Source organism: Anopheles funestus, chromosome X, assembly GCF_943734845.2.
Source record: "Anopheles funestus chromosome X, idAnoFuneDA-416_04, whole genome shotgun sequence".
NCBI classification, from domain to species: Eukaryota; Metazoa; Arthropoda; class Insecta; order Diptera; family Culicidae; genus Anopheles; species Anopheles funestus.
Genome location: NC_064597.1, coordinates 14,837,935 through 14,857,479, shown reverse-complemented (window position 1 = coordinate 14,857,479; position 19,545 = coordinate 14,837,935). Strand labels below are relative to the sequence as shown.

Here is a 19,545-nt window from a genome sequence, read left to right as displayed (position 1 = left end):
CGTTTCCCTATACTAAATGTCCTGCCGCTACGATCAGGACTACAAAAATTGGGTTTTCGTCCGCGCGCGAAGAACGTTATATAAAAAATCGGAGGAAGGAAAGATTTCTGCAACCATGATCTAGGAGTGAACATGTCTACACACTCTTTCGACTCTTAGGATTTTGGTGCAAATATGTAAGAGGTAAGACGTATTTTTCATGAGCAAAGCGCAACATTCCCGTTTTTTTATTAATCGAATGCAATGCTAGATATGCGAAAACATGAAAAATTATCTTTTTTTAATCAATTAATATCAAATGGACGTACATTCGTTAAAGCATATGATAAATAATGATTAAAAAAAAGTTTTAACATTAGAGGCAAGATATCTCTAAATTTTGTTTTAATTGCTTATGTAAACATAGCTTAATATTTTCATTTCGAAAAATGTTATATTTCGTCGTACATCTAACGATTTAGGTTCTGGTTAACTGGCCCATTTTCTCTTACTCTGTGATAAAGCCAATTAATCACATCATATTTTGTCTTGCACATTCAGTGCACCTGCACCTTCGCTGCATTCGTGATCTTCGTTCTATCTTTTAAGATCATGTGCCGTGTCATCTATTTTGTTTTGTAGAAGTGCTGCTGATGATTGTTTTTACTGAATTTCAATAACAATTCAAAAATTTGATATTGTTGGTGATAATATACCAGCGTAACAAATATCTTCATTACATGAAAACAATCATTATCATTATTATCATTAAAATTATTTTTCATGTTAAAATATCGTAGACGCGTTGTTAAAATATCGTTCACCACGTGGTGAAGACGACATACTTTGCAATGATCGAACGGCAATAGGTTTTGAAACATGCAAAAAATAATCATATCAATAGAACCACCGCAGCTTGACGATGCTCTTTCACGTTCATTTCAGAACAGTTTTGACAAAGAGGCAAGTACAATCAAGAAAATTTAAAGGGACATCGTGTGTGTGCGATGCATATGGGTCAGGGGGGTGTGAAACAAGAAGCAATGCAGGGTGCAAAATTCATCGTAGTCGTGACGACGGACGCTTGTGGGTACGAGCAGCAAGGCAAGAGGAAGTAAGAGTAGGAGCAAATGACCGGCCGAGCAGACGATGAACATTTTCGTGTTCTCGAATGAAGGTTTTTGCTCTTATCGTGAATTTTTGGGACAGCGCGGTCATTTTTAGAGGATCGGCGTTTTTTTTTATATGGAGTTTGGATGAATTTGTGGTCATTTTTGTCGCTAGGGCGGAACCTTTCTTTGTTAAAGCGGTACCTTATCTTCCGATCCAGAACACGGTATGTTTACCGCAATCCCACGGAAAATATGTTTGAATGTGTTAATTGCTCGTTACGCTCTACAATGATACCAAACCGAAGGTTTTTATTTGAATCTTGTACAATATGATTGAATTATAAAAAAAAACCCGCGCTTGTTGGGTTTCGTATGTCTCTAGTCGAAAAAAACAGCAAAATAATTATGGTTCGTCGACAAATAGCGACATAATTATGGTTTGTCGACAAACAGCGACATAGTTATGTCGACCACCATTTGACAGTTCATGTCTGTATGAAATTTCATTTAACCTAACAGCATTCCTGTAGCTCCGGCAGCACAGTTGTAATCCGAATTGTTGTGCTGTATTGTGAGTAAATTTTACACATTAACATTTCATTTCGTGAAACAATCAGCAAAATGACAACGCAAGATCATATCATCACGCTGGAAGGCTCAGCATCAATTATACACGAGTATCTCAGTGAGTATTAGCAAAGTAAACAATACGTACGATCAGCACTGATATTGCGGGTTTTGGTACACAATTTCACAGAGTACAGCGTGTATTCGATCATCTTCCAACGAGGTCTCTATCCGTCTGGAGATTTTTTGCCGGAGGAATATAATGGTGTGCCAGTGATGGTTTCACGCGACGCAAAAATCAAACCTTACGTCGAGCGTATAATGAAGGAAGTTCAAGGTAAGGCTGTTCACTGGCACTACTTTTAACATTGTTTGTTTATGCTTTTAGCTACTTACAATATTTTTATACATATTTTAGATTTGATAGTGAAAAGGATGATAACCAAGGTTACCGTGTGTATAATTACGGTGGACAAAAGCGAGATAATCGAACGTTGGGATTTTGACATAAAACCCGAATACGGGAATGAAGAGGCATCGCCTTCGGAAAAACCTTTATCGAAGATTCAGTCGGAGATACGCAATGTTATGAGACAAATCATTTCTACCGTTAGCTTCCTGCCATGTCTCGAAGAGCGCTGCTCCTTTGACATAATGCTCTATACTCCGCAGAGTGTTTTCGAGCAAAATCCAAACCTGAACAACGAATTCTGCGAAGAGGATATCAAATGTATTGAGATAAAGAATGGCCAAACTGTTAAGCTGAAACAATTTAGTACCGGAGTAAATGCAGTCGACACAGCTGTAGTATATCGTTTGAATGAAAAGTAAAGTTGTACAAATTGTGTGCCGTATATAAGGGTGGAACATTAAATCGTTACTAAACATCAACCGTATTTTCATACCAATAAACTTGTTTTTCTCATATTTTATCTATTATGTATCATTGTAATGAGACCAGACCACCAGAAAGACGCACATCGTTTTTAATCACATGAGGCAAGCTTTTATTACCTGATTATAAGCAACGTCACTGCATGTTTCTCCCTCCTCATCCCTGATGCTTCGGTCTGCACCGTGTTTAAGAAGCAGCTTCAGGCATTCGATGTTGCCACAGCTGGACGCATAGTGCAATGCCGTCTGGCCGTCACCGCCCCGCAGATTGATATCAATTCCATCGATGGTAAGCAAAATGGCGAGAATATCTACATTTCCACGATCTGCTGCCCAGTGTATAGCGGCGAGCCCTTCATGGTCGAGCACGTTCACGGAAGCCGAACTGTCTCCATTCGTGATCATATTCCGCACGCCGTTCACGTCGTCTTCCTTGATACGATCGATCAGTGATTTGTTCGTTTCATCCGGTAAGCTTTCCGACAAACGTTTCGGCCGAGAAACGGACACCCAAGCCGCTTCACTGGAGCTGTTTTCGCACCAGTTCGGTGCAAGCTGATCCATTAGCCGAACATAGTCTTTTTTAGCTTCCATCGTATCGAGAGCTTTTACTTTGTCCCAGGCGTACCATTTAGCACGTGCCGCCATGCTATAAATTGCGGGTTTTGAAATATTACACGGCCCCACGGTTGCCTGCTTGTACAATCCATAGAACTGTAACAGCTGCTCCTGCTTGAAAAGTTCCGTACTGTGCTCGAGAAATTTGCTCGCCTTTTCGAAGCTAGTGTCCAACTCACTGTCCATTACTTCCTCAGTAAGATCCGCCATGACGAGCCTGAACTGTTCGTTGAACTCCTAACACATATTCTAAAATTCTACTATAACTACGAACGCCCTAAAGGCTACACTGCAAATGCTGGTTGAAACTAATCCGTTTGCTGGAAAAAGATGGGCGTGTTGTCGAGCACGTGCTTCTGGTTGCGTTCTAAGTTTTCGAGGGCCGTCTTCTTCTGGAACGCCACGAATCCGTAACCTTTTGATAGTCCGGACTTTCGGTCGAATACCACCTGGGCCCACGACACCTTGCCGAACTGGCTGAAATAATTACGCAACTCCCGGTGCCCCACGGTCCAAGCGATGTTGCCGACGAAGATTTTTAGCGAACGAGCACTGGCACTAGACATACCGCCGGAGAAACTACCTGTGCAGACAAGAAAGGGAAAGAAACAGAAACAACAATCAGGCCCATAACCAAATGCACATAAATAGGTATGATTGAAACACTACTCAAGAACTTTAGATATTATATATACCGACGTAACAACGGAAGATTGGAGGAAAATATTGCAGTTATTGAAAAACGCGTAGAGCAGCTTGCTTTGATAGCGTATTTGCGTATAGGAGCCGTCTGCGTGCAAGAAATGACAAAAACATGACATATCCCATGTGTACACATCGCTGTAGAACTTATACGCACTGTTTGAATGATTAAAATAAAATTTGGGAAAACGTATTTGACCATTTCGTTGACTGTATTACGCTGTTGGAGCAATATTCAAACACAGATTTGATATTAAAAAAGTTTTACTAATACAAATCAATGCAATCTTTTCAAATCTTGAATTGAATGTTTTTGTTTTACACATATTCATGATGATTCTATACGACTTAGCTACAAATCTACAGCTACATACAGTGTTGAAGTGTTTTTTTTGTTTAATTTGAGTATTTACTTGCATTTACTTATAGGAATTGTTAATAGAATATTAAATGCGAGGAATATTAATTAAAAAGATGGTTTTATATGGGAATTAGAGATAAACTTTAAACCATGCACTATAAACCCTCGCTCCAATAATCGCGCGCAACTGTGATGGCACGTGTCAACTTGTAATATACATTTGTATTCATAACAAACGAGTAATCAATGAAATTGTTGTGGATAATCTTTTCCAACCATCCATAGAATATTTCACAAACTTTTGGGAAGTTTGTTCAGTTTGTCATCATTTGTTCTGATTACTGGGTTCTGTATTTGTTTGGGTGAATGTCCTATAGTGATTTTGAAATCTGCTGTCAAATCTTGTGTTTTGTTGTGCTTTATTTCGGGTTTGGGGCTTGTGGTTTAGCTAACATATTTGAAGAAGTGTTATTCATTAATACTCAATTTCAATTGCAATTACATTGTGTTAAGCTTACAACGTATGTGCATAAGGAATGCAGTGAAAAAATCTGTTTGTGAGTCGTTTGAAGCATCGGTGTTTGATTGTGAATATGCCTAGTGAAAGGTAAACAAACTGTTGCTATGGTAACGCATTGAACTATACTCGTTACATTACTGTGCAAATTATTTCTTTGCACTACATGTTTTAGCTAACGTAAGATATTTATCAATATCAAAATGGAAGAACACGACTATCGGAGTGTAATTATCTACCATGCACGGAACCGGTACTACTACACGATGCAACGTTCTGCCCTGGAAGCGATGGCAAAGTATACCAACGACGTTAGCTTCCGGTTCTTGAACGGTCTCGCACTGATACTGGACGGGTTTCGGCTACAGGAAGGAATCCGCGAGCTAAACCAGCTTCGTAACGAAACCGATCTCGGTATGGCGGTGACACTCTGTCTAATGTACACGCACAAACGATGCCACATCGTCGACAAGGAAGAGCTGATCAGCCTCGATGCGCAGCTGAAAGAGGAGCGAAAGCGTTTAACGGCTCAATCGGCATATTATGCGGCCTTGTTTCTTCATCTGAGTGGCAAAACGGAGAAGGCGAAAGAGTACGCAGATAAGGCACTGCGGTTGGCACCGAACCACTCGGATATATTGTCCCTGAAGGGATGGTGCGAGCTGCTGCTGGGTAAAATAAACAATCAAACACTAGAGCTGTTTAACCGTGCGCTGGAAATCGGTGGCAAGCATCTCGACGCGTACCTGGGACAGGTTAGGTTTTATCAGCTTAACAACGACTTTGATGCGGCAACGGCGGTACTGAACCAGGTCGCGGTAGGATTTCCAGCTGTGATTATACCGTTGGTCGAGAAGATGAAAACGCACCTTGCCAACTGGCACTGGGAGCACACGTCCGAGTTGGCAAACCGCATTCTGGCGGAGAAACCGGCCAGTCTGGAAGCACTTACAGTGAAGATAATGGTGCTGATAGTGAAAGAGGGCAACTACACGGCAGGTGCGAGTGCGTTACAATATCTGGCGAGTTCGGTTGAGAAGATAGAACCCGGGAACGGGGAGCTGTTTCTGCAACTCGGTCAACTATACTCGGTCGTATGTGGTCGGGATACAAACGTGCTGGCCGAAACCTTTAAACTTGTCGAGCGAGCAGTCAAGCTGAAGGGTTCCAATGCGGAGTATCTAACAGAGCTGGGATATCAAGCGATACTGCAACGAAGGTACCGGGAGGCAGTGGCCCATTTTAAGAACGCTACCAAAGTAAACGATAGCTCGATCAAAACACTCTGCGGACTTACGCTCTGTCAGATGCTGGAAAATGGCGTATCGGATCAGGTGAAGCAACAGCTAGAGTTTCTATCCGAAGTGCAGGGACGTACGCCGAACCCGCTGTTACTGTTTATGACTGCTAAGCTGCACGCCGACAACCCAGCCAAAGCGACCGAGCTTTTGTTATCCGCTTCCGAAGCTCACTTTAAAAATTTGAAAGCAATCCCTTACGGTCCCGAGTATTTGCGTCTGTTTAATCCGGACTTTCTACTGCAGCTCGTGCACGAGCTGCTGGTCCATTCGCCCGTGAAGGGAATGTCGGTGGGTACGCTACGTTCCACACCGGGTGAGCTGCAGCAGCATCCGGTACTGCTGCAGGCGGTTAACCTACTCGAATCGGTTGTGAAAGCTTGCCCCGGATTGGTGGAAGCCGTATATCTGCTTGCGGTGGTGCAGCGTCTCGGTGGGGAGATAGGGCTAGCCTCGGCAACGCTCAATCGCATCCTGCAAGAGCTCGATCCGGCCTATTCGAATGCACATCTGCTGCTGGCGGAGGTACACATCGAGCAGAAGCAGTATCAGCGTGCCGCACAGAATCTGGAGATATGTCTCAGCCACAGCTTTAAGGTGCGCGAAAATCCGATGTACCATCTGCTTTACGGAATGATTTTGAAGCACCAGCAACAGTACGAGGATGCATTAAAAAGTTTCTTTGTGGCGATGAACTTATCCGGTATTGGTACGTCGGTTGGTATTACCGGTGGTACGATTGGGGTCCCACCTAGTGGCTCGACTACGAAAGGATCCATTGATGTAGGTGGTGCACAGCATCTCAATATAGCGGATCGGCTTACGCTCTATTTGGAGGTGATTGAAACACAGCAAAAGCTTAACCAGCATACCGAGGCACTGAAGCTGCTCGAGCTGGTATCCACCGAGTTCGGTGGCACCACGGAGGAAGGTCGATTGGTACTGGCGATGGCAGATTTTTATTTGCAGCAGGGTAACCAAACGAAAGCTATCGAACTGTTGAAGAAAATGCAACCGAACCAACCGTATTACCTGCAGGCGAAGACTAAGATGGCGTACATCTATTTGAACCATCGCAAGGATCGGTTAACATTTTCCCAATGTTTCCGTGAGCTGGTAACGAACTGTCCGAACGCATCTAGCTACCTGATGCTCGGTGATGCGTACATGTCCATCCAGGAACCGGACGATGCGATCAAAGCGTACCGCGAAGCAATAAGACAGAGCCCGCACGATGCACTGCTGGCAAGCAAGCTCGGCCGTGCTTATGTGCGCACGCATCAGTATCAGAAAGCAATCGCATACTACCAGGAAGCGATACTTCACCCGGAAAATTATCCGCTGAAACTTGATCTTGCGGAACTGTACCTTAAGCTGAAGCAGTATCAAAACGCGGAACAGACACTTGCCGAGGAGCTGAGTGGTAAAGTAAGGTATGATGGGATATTTCCGACAAACCAATGGCTAGAAACTAGTCTAGTAATGTGGTTTTAAAACGTATACTATTTTTGTTCCGTTTCCTGTTCCGTAGTGATTCTAACGAGCTGTCAGCGTTACAAGTGCGTACCAAACAGTACCTGTTGCTGGCCCGCATTCGGGAAAAGGCGGGACAACTGAATGCGTCTCTTCAGACCCTGAAAGAGGCAAGGGATAATCAGCTAAAGGTGCAGCATCGTTTACTTCTCGATCAGTCGGCTACCGGCATACCGAGCGAACAGAACAAAATGCTTGCAAGGTACGTAGATAGATATCAAAATCTTTTATACTATCTCTTCCTTTTTTTTTTTGTTGATGACCGAGAGGAGAACCTTCATAGGGACCCATCTTCCAGAAGGGAAGACCAGCTAGGCTGGAAGCACCACACTCTGGGTACTGTCCGATTTGCACCATGCACCAGTGCACCTACGGACTAAACTCCTCTCGAACCTCGAACTACGGACGGATCACCCAGGAGGGTATTACTTCGTGCAGCAGCCCTTAGGGTACATTCGATTTAGTTAAAAGAACCGAATCTCCCACGGCACCGCGCTGTGGTCCTTGGCTAGGGGAAAAGGCGTAAAATGGACGGTATCTACAACTCAACGACAAGTACATAAGTCTCACCGCCGAGGATAAGACCGTCAAGACCTGTCACTGAATTGTCCTACGACAATTGCAGGCCACTACGTACTACTTGCAAGGCCCCGAAGAAACCTTGCTTTCGCTCCTCCCCTTATTTTTATATCATTGGTTGCGGCGCTCGTTGCGTATTGCACGCTGTTGCAACCGCACCATGATGGCTTTAATTTCACTGGCAACAGTTCCCCATGCACTGCCGCTGGCGATCATCACCGCGACAATGTTAACCGGGGTAACTGCCACCCCTACTCCACGTTCTATTGCGAGACGAGACGAGGCGTTGCTCTCGCAGTAGAATAGTACATGTTCCGGTGTCTCCTCTAAGTCGCACACCGGACACATGGCGGAAGAGATGAAATTCATCCGCTGGAGGTACTCATTGAAGAACCCATGTCCGGTGAGAACCTGGGAGAGGTAGAAATCCACCTCCCCATGACTTCTCCCGATCCATGGTTCAACCTCTGGGATGAGGGCGCGAGTCCAAGTCCCATGTACAGCCGTGCTCCATTCACGCTGCCATGTACGGACGGATTCTACACGCTCGGCCCTCCTGCAGGTCTCGGTGGTCTCACCCGTCGATCTCCGGCGGAAGTAGACCCTTGAGTCCTCCTCAACTAATATATGCAGCGGCAACATGCCAGCCACCACACATGCCCCATCGTGTGACGACGTGCGGAAAGCACTGATCACCCGATGTACCAGCATTTGATGGAACCTGCGCAGCCATTGGCGGCGGTTCTCATATCGCAACACCTGGTACCAAACGGGAGCCGCGTATCGCACTATGGCGATAGCAGTAGATGCCACGACTTTACGTCGACTACTGCGCGGCCCGACCCTGTTCGGCATTAGCTGAGTCAGCATGGTTGTGATCTTCGTCGCTTTCTCAACAGCGTATTGAACGTGTTGAGTGTACTCTAGTCTGTCATCTATGATGAAGCCTAGGTACTTCAAACACCGCGACGATTGAATCACGTGTCCATCCACTCGGATCGATGAGCTCTGCCCAGCTCTATGTGAGCTCACCAAGATGTACTCAGTTTTCCGAGGTGCGAGCTTCAGACGCACTGAGTGCATCCAGTCAACAACGATTGCTATTGATTCCTCCACTCGCGTTTCAACCTCGGAAATGGTACTTCCCTGCACATTTAGTACGATGTCGTCTGCAAAACCTGTCAGTGTCGCTCCCTCTGGCAGTGGAAGCGACAAGACGCCATCGTACATTACGTTCCAAAGGGTCGGCCCAAGAACCGACCCCTGCGGTACTCCCGCTGTTACTGCACGTGAAACAAGCCCCGTACTCGTCTCATACACCAGCTCCCTGCCCCTGAAATAATCTCCTAGGAGATTATACAGGTAAACAGGGACCCTGATACGCTGCAAAGCAGCGGCAATATCACTCCAGGACGCATTGTTGAACGCATTTTCAACATATACTACTATCTCTTCCTTAGATGATTGCTATCTTCTCCAGCAGTATCTTAATTCCTTTTCTTACTGGTGTTCGTCAAATTTTCTTTCATAATGTCCTAATAAATGTTCTATTATTTCTTTTACTCATTCTCGTAACCATATTCCTTATAATTACTCTCTCTCTCTCTAATGTCTCACTGGTTCGAGTTTCATCTATTCGTGATAGATGATATGATGATAGTTTGAACTTCAAGCTACATGTTGATGAAGTCCTTCGAAAGCTTACAGAACCCTTGGATTTATCCTTCGGGTCACCTTGGATTTCAAGGACCCAATATGATTCTCTCTTCTTGACTTTTAACGACCTTACAGGTCACGCCGGCCATTGCTGGCTTAATAGACTTATTTTTACCACGTAGCCGGAAAGTCAGTCCTTGCTACGGGGGACGGTCCGGATGGGATTTGATCTACAGTCCCGCCGTGTGGGCTGGCGCCGTGTATATGTGATATTGTTGTTTAGTTCGCTCTTTATTGGAGTACGCCTGTGTTGTCTGGTGCCCTTATGGCAATGATATGTGTACCAGAATCGAAAAATTGCAGAAGTACTTCACCAGAGTGTTGTATAAACGATTGTTTGGTTCTTCTTCTCTTCCGCCATGTGAAACACGATGTCTACTGTTTGGGCTGGACTCTTTAACTATGAGCCATCACTTGGCCCAAGCTTGCTTCATTGGTGGTTTACTAAGAGGTTCTACTGATACTCCGGAATTGCTTGCTTATGTATGTTTATATGTTCCCTCCCGTTCCCTCCGTCCTTGTGACCTTTTGGCATTGGAAACTCGACATACGCTTTATTGTTATAACGTTCCGATCCTTTCATGCTTTAGATGGTTCAACCGATTTTACGACGATTTTGATTTTAATTCCTCTCTAGCTTCCATTCGTGCTCGTGTTTAAACCCCCCTCATGTCTCTTAATGTTATCCTTGTCTCTTGTTTTATCCTTTCCTTTCACTCCCGCTTTAAGTTTACGTTAGTTTTGTTAATTTTCATTGTTAATCGTTTGTATTAGTTTTAGGTTAATAATAGTATAGGATCATTGTTTAGCCTAATTGGCAGATGCATGTAATAATAACAATAAATAATAAATAATTATAAATAATAAGCATGTAGATGGAAATACTGATCTGTTTACGTTTGTTTTAGAATATGCGTCCTGATGGCGGAACAGTCGCAAGCGATACGCGACAACGAGCAGATGATACATCATTACAAAGAAGCGCTTAAGTACACGCCGAACGATGCGAGCGTAATGGCATCGCTTGCCCGTATCTACATGCAGCTAAACCGTATGGATGAATGCCAAGCGACCTGCGTACAGATCGTACAGCTTGATCCGAACAACGAGGTGGCGCTCGTGATGATGGCTGATCTCTCCTTTCGACGGATGGACTTTGAAAATGCGGCCTACCATTTCTCGCAGCTGTTGCTCTATCAGCCTACGTACTGGACGGCTTTGGCGCGCTTGATTGAAGTGCTCCGGCGCAGCGGCACACTGGTGGAGGCAGCCAGCTTTCTGCAGCGTGCCGAAGAGGAAGCGACACGGTCGGATTGCGAGGCGGGACTCAGCTACTGTAAGGGGTTGTGTGAGTGGTACCGGGGCAATCCTAACAGTGCACTGCGCCTGTTTAACTACTGCCGCCGTAACGAGGAATGGGGCCAGCAGGCAATATACAATATGATCGAAATATGTCTCAATCCGGACGGTGATCTGCCGTCCGAAGGTTCCGTTATCGATATCGGGGCGGATGATCTCGAGATAAAGGATTCGCGTGCGATGGCACTACGCACCGCGGAACGTTTGCTGAACGAGCTGAAACCCCGTCCCGGTGTGCTGGACAACGAGGCACTCAACCATCGGTTGTTGGAAAATTTTCTGCTCGTCGCATCCCGACAGAAGCACAGTGTCGAGCAGGCGCTGCAAAACTTTACCACCATCGCATCCCACGACGAGTACATCGGAGCGGTCTACGGTATGGCCGTCACGCACGTGATTTTGAAGCAGAGCCAGCGGGCTAAAAATCAGCTGAAGCGTGTGGCAAAAAATACCTGGACGTTCGAGGAGGCGGAGTATCTGGAGAAATGCTGGCTGCTGCTGGCGGATCTGTACAACCAGGCGGGAAAGTATGAGCTGGCGACGGATCTGCTGAAGCGCGTGCTGCAGCACAACAAATCGTGCACGAAGGCGTACGAGCTGGGCGGAATAGCGTTCGAGAAGGAGCAAAACTATCGTGCGGCGGCAATGTATTACGACAGTGCGTGGCGTTACTGTGGCAAATCGAAACCAAACATTGGCTACAAGCTGGCCTTTAACTACATGAAAAACAAGCGATACGCTGACGCGATCGATATTTGCCAGCAGGTGCTAAAAATCCACCCGGAGTATCCGTCGATACGCAAAGACATTCTGGAAAAGTGTAGAAATAACCTTAAAGTGTAAAGCTCTGAAACACTTTATTTCGTTTACAGCGTAAATATGTTTGTGGTTTTCAATTGATTTTACTGTCCTTTTGGGACGACTTTTTGAAACCGATCAGCAGCATCTTCTCTCTGATGGTAAAAAGGTCATTTTAGTGATTTTTTAAAAAAAGAAAATTACCTCAAATATTGATTTGGAAATATTTAAAGAAAAATTAACAACATTCAAGAGTACATTAAAATTGTTAAAAAAAAAACATAAGTTGACGTATTTACAAACCGTTCTTCGGAGCGTTGTTAGAAGCTGGCTGTACGGTACCCACCGGCATTCCGTCAAACATGATCTGATTTCACAAATTTATTCTTGTAAGACTACATTAAACTTGGGGTTCCGACCTGTAAAGTGTTGTTAAAATAATATTGTCAAATATTGATACAACAAATTTTATACGACATTTCTCAGAGCTTCAGGGCAAAATAGCAAAAAAGAATGATTTTTCTAGCGTGTTGATTATAATATCTTCACTTAACACAACATATTTATTTTGCCGAAAAGGAGGTCTTTCTTCAAATGGAGTATAATTTTAGTAAGAGATCGTTTTCACTTAGTTTAATCAACTCACCAATTGCCTTAATGCACTCTGCACAGTATAACCAAGGAAACAATTGTTAGGAAGTACAGTTTAAAGTTTGGCACACATTCCACACAAACTTTTAGAATTAATATTTATTCATCAGTAATTACACTACAAACTTGTATCTTAGCATCGCCGTCGTTATTTTCCGATGCAAATAAACTAAAACATCTTTAATACATATATTGTTGTATAGTTAAATATGCGATCGATGAATCGTTCAATTAGCATATCGTTTAGGATTTATGTTTACTATACTGACACACTCACACACAAACATTATATTAGGCAGAGTTACTTGTTTTGTTTTAGCTAATGAAACGCCTGCCAGTACTAGCTAGAATTAATAATTAAGCTAACCGCTTTGCAACGGTTCGAGGGTTTCATTTTACCGTCTACAGAGCAGGAAGTGCTTTTGTATGTTTCCCGCCATTCCACTGCAACTGATTCGTCCGGTTCGTACTGCTGTTTCCAGTTTTCATTCTTGTGCTTTCTTTTCAAATAGTATTATGAGATCCGAACGCATCACGCGGTAATATGAATACACGATATAGAACTACATTTCCGTGATAGATCTAGGTTTGCTATTAAACGTGTGTGGTATTTGTGTATGGATGCGTAGGCTTACAAGCTGAATACTTTTCCGTGTTGGTAAAATCTTACAAATTCAAATACATGATTTGTGTAGCGGAAAGGGCCCCGCAGAAGCTTAACATGGCGGCAATGGTAACTACGGCCGTGGTCGTACCGGTCCAGGCGACGATCGAACCCATACAGATGGAGAGTACAAACTGGGCCAGAAACACCATACTGCTCACGATGGCCACATCCGTACCGAGTCCTCGGATGGCACCGGTGCTTTGTTTTGCCTCCCCACATTCGTTCACTTCAAACTGTGAATTGGACAGATGTGGATTTAGGTTAGTGCACTCGAAATCTACGAAAACAGGTTAACGCGAGCGATAGGTAAAGATACTTACCACACCTTCCGAATGGTAGTGAGCAACGAGCAGGTAGGGCATGGTGAAGAGCGTCGAATACATGACGCCTGCGGTCCAGCTAAATACAATCACCCCCACACGGTGTTTCGATAATGCCATCAACGACATGCCCAGACAGTAGAAGAGTAGTCCGCCGACGTAAACGCTCTTAGCGCGGAAACGCTTAATAAGCCGCTCGATGATCAGTGAGTAGCAGGCACATGACAGGGAGTACATCGCCATACCCCAGCACCCAAATCGCACACCAGCTTCATAAAGCAGATACTTTTCGGTACCGTCCAATGCCTGCAAGTGATGGAAGGTGATCGATTAGATCAGGGGAACTACGATGTGGAAGTTACGCGTTTAAGTGTCAATACCTTGGGATCTCCGTCGAACACGGCTTCGCCGACAAAGTCGGTAAAGTAGAGCGAGTAGCACACGTGTGCCATCCAGCAGAACAGATTCGTTAGACATACCATCCGCAACGAGTGCGGCATGTAGATGATCGACATCAGGTACATGCTGAGCGTAACGGCTGGTTTGTCTTCGTCGTGCGGTGTATCACGGCCATTTTCATCACTGATACGCTTCACGCTGGCAGTGGCGTCTCCGTTCCCCGTTGCTTTGGACGTTTCGTGTCGGCTAAAGCTGGTCTCGGTGAAGTTTTCCCCTGGAAGCTCATCGTAGCTAGCGCCGTGTTGTTGATCACCGCGCGTAGCACCACCATCGGATGGTCGTTCGTGTAATGTGGCACCGTATGTGACGGGTTCGTCGCTTGCCGCATTGTTCGCTCTCAGTTCCATCGGTGGATCCTGCCGTTCGAGCTCCTCCTCCAGAATCCAGAGTGGAATTTCGCTGAAACTCGTCACCGTGCAGAGAACGCACACGATGAAGATGATCGTGATGAGTGAAAAGACGGCCCGCACGTGACCGCCAAGCACGATCCCGAGTGAGGTATTGTCCCAGTCGATACCGCCAAGCGAGTACCCCATGAATCCGCCCAATCCCGCCATGATGGTGAAGGTGGACAGTCCGCGAGCATGATCCTCCGGCACGGTAACATCGAGCAGAAATGCCCGTGCCGGACTTTGGCAGGCATCCGCGTCAAAATCGAGCAGTACCGTGCCGAGTATGGTGAAGAAAATACCCCACGGATGGCGGGGTCTTTGCGCCGGAATATCCGGCGGTACCAGAGCAGCCTTGATGGTTGCGGTACGTTGCGACATTGGCTCCAAGCTGCGCTGTGACATTGGTTTATCGGGGGGTTCCTGCCACACGTAGCCCGCGATCGTGCTGTCATCACTACTGTTGCCAACGCTACTACCCCCATTCAGTGTAGTGTTGATGGCATACGGGTTAAAGTCACCCATCGCATACCCGACGTCCTCACCGTTCGGTACGAGCAGCAATCCGAGCAGTACGCCCAACGACAGTAACATTATGAACGGTCTCCGGCGTCCAAACTTACTTCGACACCGATCGCTCAGCGAACCGAGCACGGGCGTTAAAAAGAAGCCTACCAACGGTGATAGACACCAGACAAGCGTCATGTGCTGATGCTCAACGCCGATTTTGAGCAGCGTCGGTGAGACAAAGGCCGTCTCGGCGGCGTAGGAAAACTCGATACCCATCACGGCGGCAGAGATGCGTATCAGCTCCAGACGTGTTTTACGACTATAAAAGTAAACGTTTGTAGAAAGTCGTACGGATTGGCTGGTAAGATCCCTAGGGTAATGTTGTGGTTCTTTAGTAAACTCACCGATAGATGTGCGAGAAGTCAACTGCACCCTCGTTCCATCCTGTTCTGACACTGTGTTCAGCTTCCGTTCCCATCGGTGCGGCTGTGTGCGTACCACCACCAATCAGTACCGTGTCTTTCAGGTACTGACGTACACCGCCGGGATGTCTTTCGCGCCATCCTTCGTGCCACTGGCGGGCATTGGAACGCCACTCGTGCCACCGTCCAGTCAAACCTTGATACTCGTGCAATTTGTCCATTCTTCGTACGTATTAAAGCTGTCACAAAGCTCCACTGCAATGGTTGAACCGAAGAATGTCAAAAAGGTTAGTAGTTAGTAGTTAGTGGTAGTAGCAGTAACAGATATTCATTTGCCACGAGGATGCGCTGGTTTGATTGATGCGTGTGAATGGACCAAAACACTCCGTATTTCTTCCAATTGCGGTGCTTTGATAGTGATCTTTCTTTGAACGGTTGATTCGGTTGAATTGTTTGTTTTAAACCTTTACGCAAATGTTTGACACTTGTTCTTCGATTTGCTTAATGAATAATTAAATTACACACTTCAATGCAGAAAGTTCAAATCTTAACAGTATGCATAAAGCTCAGCACAATTTTCATTTGTTGATTTATGGTTGATCATACGAATTCTCGAGAGCTGATAATGAACACTGTACACGTTTATCTTGAAAGCAAGAACATCTTAACAGTTCCGCACCCTTTTTGTACTATCTGCGAACAATTAAACTTACAGAGCCAAGAACGAACGTTTCCTTGGTAGTAACGATTATCATGGATTAAAAATGTGTGCAGTAACACTGGTGGAGCGAGTTAATTAGATTAAGGAAGACATTTTTTTCACTCTTTCCACACGCAGATCTATATTGCAATGTGCAGCTTAGTGCCGTAGTTTGTTTTCGAACAACAGCAACAAAGTACCTGTTTAAGTTTTATAAACACAGCTTATGTAACATTGAGCACATTGTTTTGAACGGTTTTTTTAAGTTCAATTTGAAGTTGTCTAATTGCGCTGGTTCACTATAGCCGGAAGTTGTTGCAAACAAACGGTAACGTAATTACCGTACTTCCGGTTGACTTTAGCAACATTAATTGAATGGTAGTTGAAAATATGGTTATGCCATCACAAATATTTCCATTAACACACCTAGAATGCTTGAGCGTACTACTATTGCAGCTGCATCTGCAACAGGGGCAGCAAACGGTCACGTCTACCAAACCACCATCACCTCGCACGAATAACACACGAATGATAAAATGGTACGCTATCGTTCTGCACACAACTAGCCTCGACGGAATCGCTATTAGTTCTGAAGGGTACGCTCTGTAAAACCACACCATCAGTTGTGTCGCGCGCGACTGACCACCGCCATGCAACCACCAACAAGCGGCAGGCAACAGGATCGATGACAGCGATTGGTTGACACGAGTGGGAACGAACCCGCCTGACTGTAAGTATATTTCTTGCGTTGGCTGTACTTAGCAATCGAAGGGAGCCAATGGTACTGCACTAGTCGGGATTCATTTACCTTTTTTGCTGCTGTGTTCGATTTTAGCTACGTTGGAGAATCTATGCCGAGATCACGCAGAGCACAACTTGAGCGTGAACCATATTTTAGTAATCGAATTGCTTTCACCGTATCCCAACGTGTCAGTTGGGTGATGTTTGATTAATATTGTGAGTTATGTAATTTGCAAAACGAAACACCGGCACCAGGATGATAAATGTTTAACAGTAATGTTATGCATGTGTAGTCCTAGAAGGCCACGAGGCTTTCAACGAACTCTCCTTACGTACCGTCTTCGTCTCCGGGTAGTAACATTATGTGGCTTCTTGCACATCTGCAGCACCACACCGCTTTGGACGATAATTGTCTCATAATTAGGCCATAAACGGGTACCTTGAACATCGATCATATGACGTCTTCCATTGCGTCACTGACGGTGATGGTATCTGATCTTCTTGCACGTGGAATTTTGCGCAGATTGTTACACACGGTGACATATGATCGGTATTTGGGAAATACGTTCTGAGGCAAAAGATGGGACGCTAACTTGAACCCGTAAATCATATGGTTACAAACTATGCACTTAACGTGCATCAAGTACGTAGGAAAGCTAACAGCTAATTCGGTATTTAAAAATTTAAGATATTTTTTAAAGAAATGCATCAGAAAATGGTTCTTATTCCATTTCTGTAGCAACAAGCAATGTTTTATTTTTGGTCTCATGCTACGAATCCAAAATGGACCAGTCTTCCATTTGGAGCAGACTCAAAAGTATTTTATTTCTCCACTAAGCTCCTTATCTTTTTGCGGTCTTAATTAGATCTCTGGAGAATTGTTTCCTTGGTGCTTTTGCTCGCGTCAGTGTTGTTCAGCAACGAACCGCTGACAACATGCCATTATTCTGATGGCAGTACGAACCCACATCATCCCATGAAGATGAAGATGAAGAAGAACATATCTGGAAAGTGTGTAGTTTTGGTACAAGAAGCGAATAATTAACCAATTCTTTAAGCCCAATTAGCACCGTCCACCGTAACAACTGAGCAAAGCTCATCTGTCTATTCTCGGTGGCACGATGTTTGTGACTCAAATATTTGTCACATGGCATTAGTAAACTTTAGCGAACAGATAGCGAACCGCCATATATGGAGAAGAGGACCGGTACAAAGGAAGAGATGCAATGTGTGTGTGTGTGAGAGAGAGAGAGCAAAGGAAAGCAATAATAAATAATTGTAAGTGAAAAGGAAGAAATCTTTAAACAGGAAAAGGAAAAGAGAGTTATACAAGTAATGTTACAACCTAAGTACATGTAGTGGCATAAATCTTCATCATTTAACATGGCTACGCTACTAGGAGCGTCTAAGTTTCTTTGTTGGATCGACCTGCATCCATGATACATAGAAGCGTTGGAAAGTGCAGTCTGCTTGGATCTATTCATTCTCTCGTCTCTAATGTTTGTACCGGAGAAGTCTTTGTCTGTAATGATTTTTTAATTGGAACAGCCTGCTGTAAGCCTGCTGTGAGGCTTTTGAATCGTACGACGAGACCGTGTACGATACAACACGCAATTTTCTTTGCCGGAAAGACGCAATGGTAAGGATAGCACACACAGCAGCAAGATTAAGCGTACGGCTAAAGTGTTGAATCTCCTGCCACACATGGTATGTCACTGCTTCGGTCATGTCAACGAGAATGTAGAACTTGGCGAAACGATACTGATTGTATTTTCTCACAATGAGCTTTCATTCCACAGGCCACCTCGCATCATCTTCTCCTCTTAGACGTTCGTTCATACCCACCGAGTCCTTTTCCGGTAATGCATACTTACTCACTCTCACCAAACATTTCACCATGTACAAACAGGGCCATTATGCGATTGCGCAAATAAATCCTGTTACAAAAAAAAAGGAAGGAAAATCAGAGAGAACGCAGCAGCCAGCAGGCGGGTGATGTAAGCTATTGATAAAGAAAAAGGTGAACGTAAATTTTCCCCAACACACGTTATCAAGCGCAGGAACGGAAATTCTTTCACTCCTTCTTCTTGTTGCCGTGTGCATTGTGCACTAGGGCTTTTTCGTAGTTTTCCTTCATTTGTTTCACCCATTCAAGGCAGGGTTCTTTGAATGTAAAAGAGTTGGGGGTTGGTTATTGTTAACGTGGAAAGATCTCAATTCATTGCAAAATCTGTTAAACGAAAATTCTTTCTCTCTCGATTTGTTATATTGCGTGGTGGTTCATTTTTCTCTTCATTTATCATTTCTTGCTGCCATTGTTACTTGCATGTTATTGTAGGTTGTCTTTTGTTTGCTGCTTGCTTTACCATATTGTAAGGTAAAGTGTAGGCAGTAGCGAGGAAGAAAAATAAAAACGATTTGTCAACATAAGTTTCTGTTTTGCAATTTCGTTACAGAAACGAAAGTCGTTTAGCTAACAGGAAGCTTTATAGCAGTAAATAGTACTAATAAATAAATATTCCGAGATGCATTTTTTTATTTATGACATGTTTAAAACACATCTAACTTTGGTATATAATCATTAAAAATACCTAAGTGTAGATAATGAGCCATACCAAAAAAAAAATACATCTCAACAAGGAATACTTAAATA

At 44.4% G+C, this 19,545-nt stretch overlaps 5 protein-coding genes across 9 annotated transcripts; 2 read left to right on the top strand and 3 right to left on the bottom strand.

Moving 5' to 3' along the window:
* The first annotated feature begins 1,572 nt into the window (after positions 1-1,572).
* On the top strand, positions 1,573-2,590 carry LOC125772097 (mitotic spindle assembly checkpoint protein MAD2A). The gene is made up of 3 exons (XM_049443457.1): positions 1,573-1,776; positions 1,849-1,995; positions 2,077-2,590. The coding sequence occupies exons 1-3, from the start codon at positions 1,713-1,715 to the stop codon at positions 2,487-2,489; spliced, it is 624 nt and encodes a 207-aa protein (XP_049299414.1). The 5' UTR covers positions 1,573-1,712; the 3' UTR covers positions 2,490-2,590.
* A 48-nt stretch (positions 2,591-2,638) lies between these two features.
* Positions 2,639-3,380, bottom strand: LOC125772086 (uncharacterized). Its single transcript, XM_049443447.1, has one exon. The coding sequence runs from the start codon at positions 3,378-3,380 to the stop codon at positions 2,649-2,651; it is 732 nt and encodes a 243-aa protein (XP_049299404.1). The 3' UTR covers positions 2,639-2,648.
* A 98-nt stretch (positions 3,381-3,478) lies between these two features.
* Positions 3,479-3,991, bottom strand: LOC125772104 (SRA stem-loop-interacting RNA-binding protein, mitochondrial-like). Of its 5 annotated transcripts, none has more exons than XM_049443477.1 (2): positions 3,870-3,991; positions 3,479-3,753 (listed from the first exon to the last, which is right to left on the bottom strand). In XM_049443477.1, exon 2 carries the CDS (start codon positions 3,734-3,736, stop codon positions 3,479-3,481), a length of 258 nt encoding a protein of 85 aa, XP_049299434.1. In that variant the 5' UTR covers positions 3,737-3,753; positions 3,870-3,991. The 5 variants fall into 5 exon arrangements, with proteins under 5 accessions (XP_049299434.1, XP_049299454.1, XP_049299426.1 ...); XM_049443497.1 differs by having other exon boundaries at positions 3,866-3,990; XM_049443469.1 differs by having other exon boundaries at positions 3,479-3,749; positions 3,840-3,976.
* Positions 3,992-4,420: 429 nt separating this feature from the next.
* Positions 4,421-12,872, top strand: LOC125767570 (tetratricopeptide repeat protein 21B-like). Its single transcript, XM_049434286.1, has 4 exons — positions 4,421-4,840; positions 4,926-7,481; positions 7,580-7,783; positions 10,785-12,872. The coding sequence occupies exons 2-4, from the start codon at positions 4,954-4,956 to the stop codon at positions 12,076-12,078; spliced, it is 4,026 nt and encodes a 1,341-aa protein (XP_049290243.1). The 5' UTR covers positions 4,421-4,840; positions 4,926-4,953; the 3' UTR covers positions 12,079-12,872.
* On the bottom strand, positions 12,734-17,561 carry LOC125767573 (membrane-associated transporter protein). The gene is made up of 5 exons (XM_049434300.1): positions 16,578-17,561; positions 15,434-15,706; positions 14,052-15,348; positions 13,672-13,977; positions 12,734-13,584 (listed from the first exon to the last, which is right to left on the bottom strand). The coding sequence occupies exons 2-5, from the start codon at positions 15,670-15,672 to the stop codon at positions 13,351-13,353; spliced, it is 2,076 nt and encodes a 691-aa protein (XP_049290257.1). The 5' UTR covers positions 15,673-15,706; positions 16,578-17,561; the 3' UTR covers positions 12,734-13,350.
* Between the last annotated feature and the right edge of the window lie 1,984 nt (positions 17,562-19,545).